This window comes from Vicia villosa, unplaced genomic scaffold, assembly GCF_029867415.1.
Source record: "Vicia villosa cultivar HV-30 ecotype Madison, WI unplaced genomic scaffold, Vvil1.0 ctg.003339F_1_1, whole genome shotgun sequence".
NCBI lineage: Eukaryota > Viridiplantae > Streptophyta > Magnoliopsida > Fabales > Fabaceae > Vicia > Vicia villosa.
Window position 1 is genome coordinate 150,725 of NW_026706183.1, and position 1,780 is coordinate 152,504.

Below are 1,780 nucleotides of genomic sequence, written 5' to 3' on the forward strand. Positions count from 1 at the left end.
ATTCGCCTTCCACATTAACATTAACCCTCATGCTCTTTCTTTTCCATTACCTGTACAATACACACTAAGAATTCCATCAAAAACAGTTCGCATTTTCAACTTTTGTACTTCCTGTTGTTTCAAGCGGGTTTCCATTAAGAAAACCATGTCAGGATTTTCATTCCTAAGGAGCCTCAACAAGGCTCGAACTTCCCGGGGACTCCCTAAACCCCGGCAGTTCCAACTAATCACTTTCATTGTGGTAGGCGGTGTTGGTTATCCAACACCACCTCTGGTCCATGCTTTGTTGTCACCTCCTCTTATTGGCCTTTAATTTCTTCTCTCCCTTTCCACATGAGTCCACTGTTCCATCGATTATCATGACATCAACTAGGTTTCGCTTCCCACATTCAACCTCTTTTTCCACTGTCTTTGATGTAGTTGCCTTCCTCGTATTTTGTCGCCTTATCCATTTGCGCTTTTTGCTCTTTCCTTCCACTAATAGCTCCTTACTACCTTTCCCCACATTTGAAATATCCATAGCTCCTAGTGATTCCGCCATAGCTTCGATCTCCAAATTTGTTTTCTTGGGTTCCTTTCCTTTCTGGATCCTGTTACTTTCCATCAGTTGTATCTCTTGAGTATTCTTTTTAGTTGTAGCAATTTTTGCCCCAGGTTCATTTTGAACATTTGTTTGTTTCTGCTCTACTTCTCCTTCTTCCCCTTCTTTACTCTTACCTTTCGTTTCGTATCTACTTTGGCTGGAGGATACGTTGAAAAGATTCTTGCTACACGAGCTGGACGATGTATCCTTCTTTTTAACTTCTTCTTGGATTCTTGGAAAAGGAGACGCGCGCAACCAGGCTCCGAACGCAAGGTCTTGCTCCTCAATATCCTCAAACCCCTCTTCGCTTAGGTCACCTACCGCTTCACAATCTTTGATCTGGTTCCCTAGCTTTCCACAGACAAAGCAAAATGTTGGTAGTCGTTCATATTTAAAGTGTACCCTCAGATTCTTCTCCTTGAATCTCACCACCGTTCCTCTCTTGAGCGGTTTCCTCAAATCAACGTTGACCTTGATTCGCAGGAATCGACCATTCCTATGAGCTTCCTTTGTGTCAAGTTCTTCAAAAACTCCCAAAATACCTCCTAATTTCTTTGCCATTGCCTCAGATCTAAGCATTAAAGGTAATTCATAAACACGGATCCAGAACGTACTGTAATGCATATTCAACTCCGAAGGTTGTTCTTCCCCTGTTATTCTACTGGGCACTAACAAATTCCTATCGAAGCTCCACAGACCATTCTTTAGGATATTTTCCATTTCTCTCCTTGTTGTGAAGCGAAAAAGGAATAGATTCTTGTTCAGTTCCTGTACTTCTACTGCATTTTTAAGCTTCCAAGCTCCAAGCATGGTACTGATGAAAGCTTTTGAATTGAAGCTATTATCCGTCCATAGTCTACCTGCTAATGTTCGCTGAAAGATTTCTCCTTCGCATACCTCTTCGATATCCGCTGTAATTCCTTCTTCTTCTTCTTCCTTCGAGAAATCCACAGATCTCCACTTCTCCATTTTAACAAAATGTAGATAGGGCAAGAAAAGATCGCACAAAGAGAAACCTGAATACCAAGAGTCAAAACGACCACACTGAGTGGTGGGAAAACCAGAAAAAACTGGGAAAGGAACACAAAAGTGATGAAGGAAACTCTCAAACCCTAATGGATGAGAGAGGAAAGGTCACACTAAGTTCTAGAGAGAGGTATTGATTGATTAAATTAAAATAGATATTATGTTGATAGT

General features: G+C 41.2%; 1 protein-coding gene across 1 annotated transcript; it reads right to left on the reverse strand.

Moving 5' to 3' along the window:
- Positions 1-289: 289 nt before the first annotated feature.
- LOC131640860 (uncharacterized) lies at positions 290-1,552 on the reverse strand. Its single transcript, XM_058911235.1, has one exon. It carries the CDS (start codon positions 1,550-1,552, stop codon positions 290-292), a length of 1,263 nt encoding a protein of 420 aa, XP_058767218.1.
- Positions 1,553-1,780: the final 228 nt, after the last annotated feature.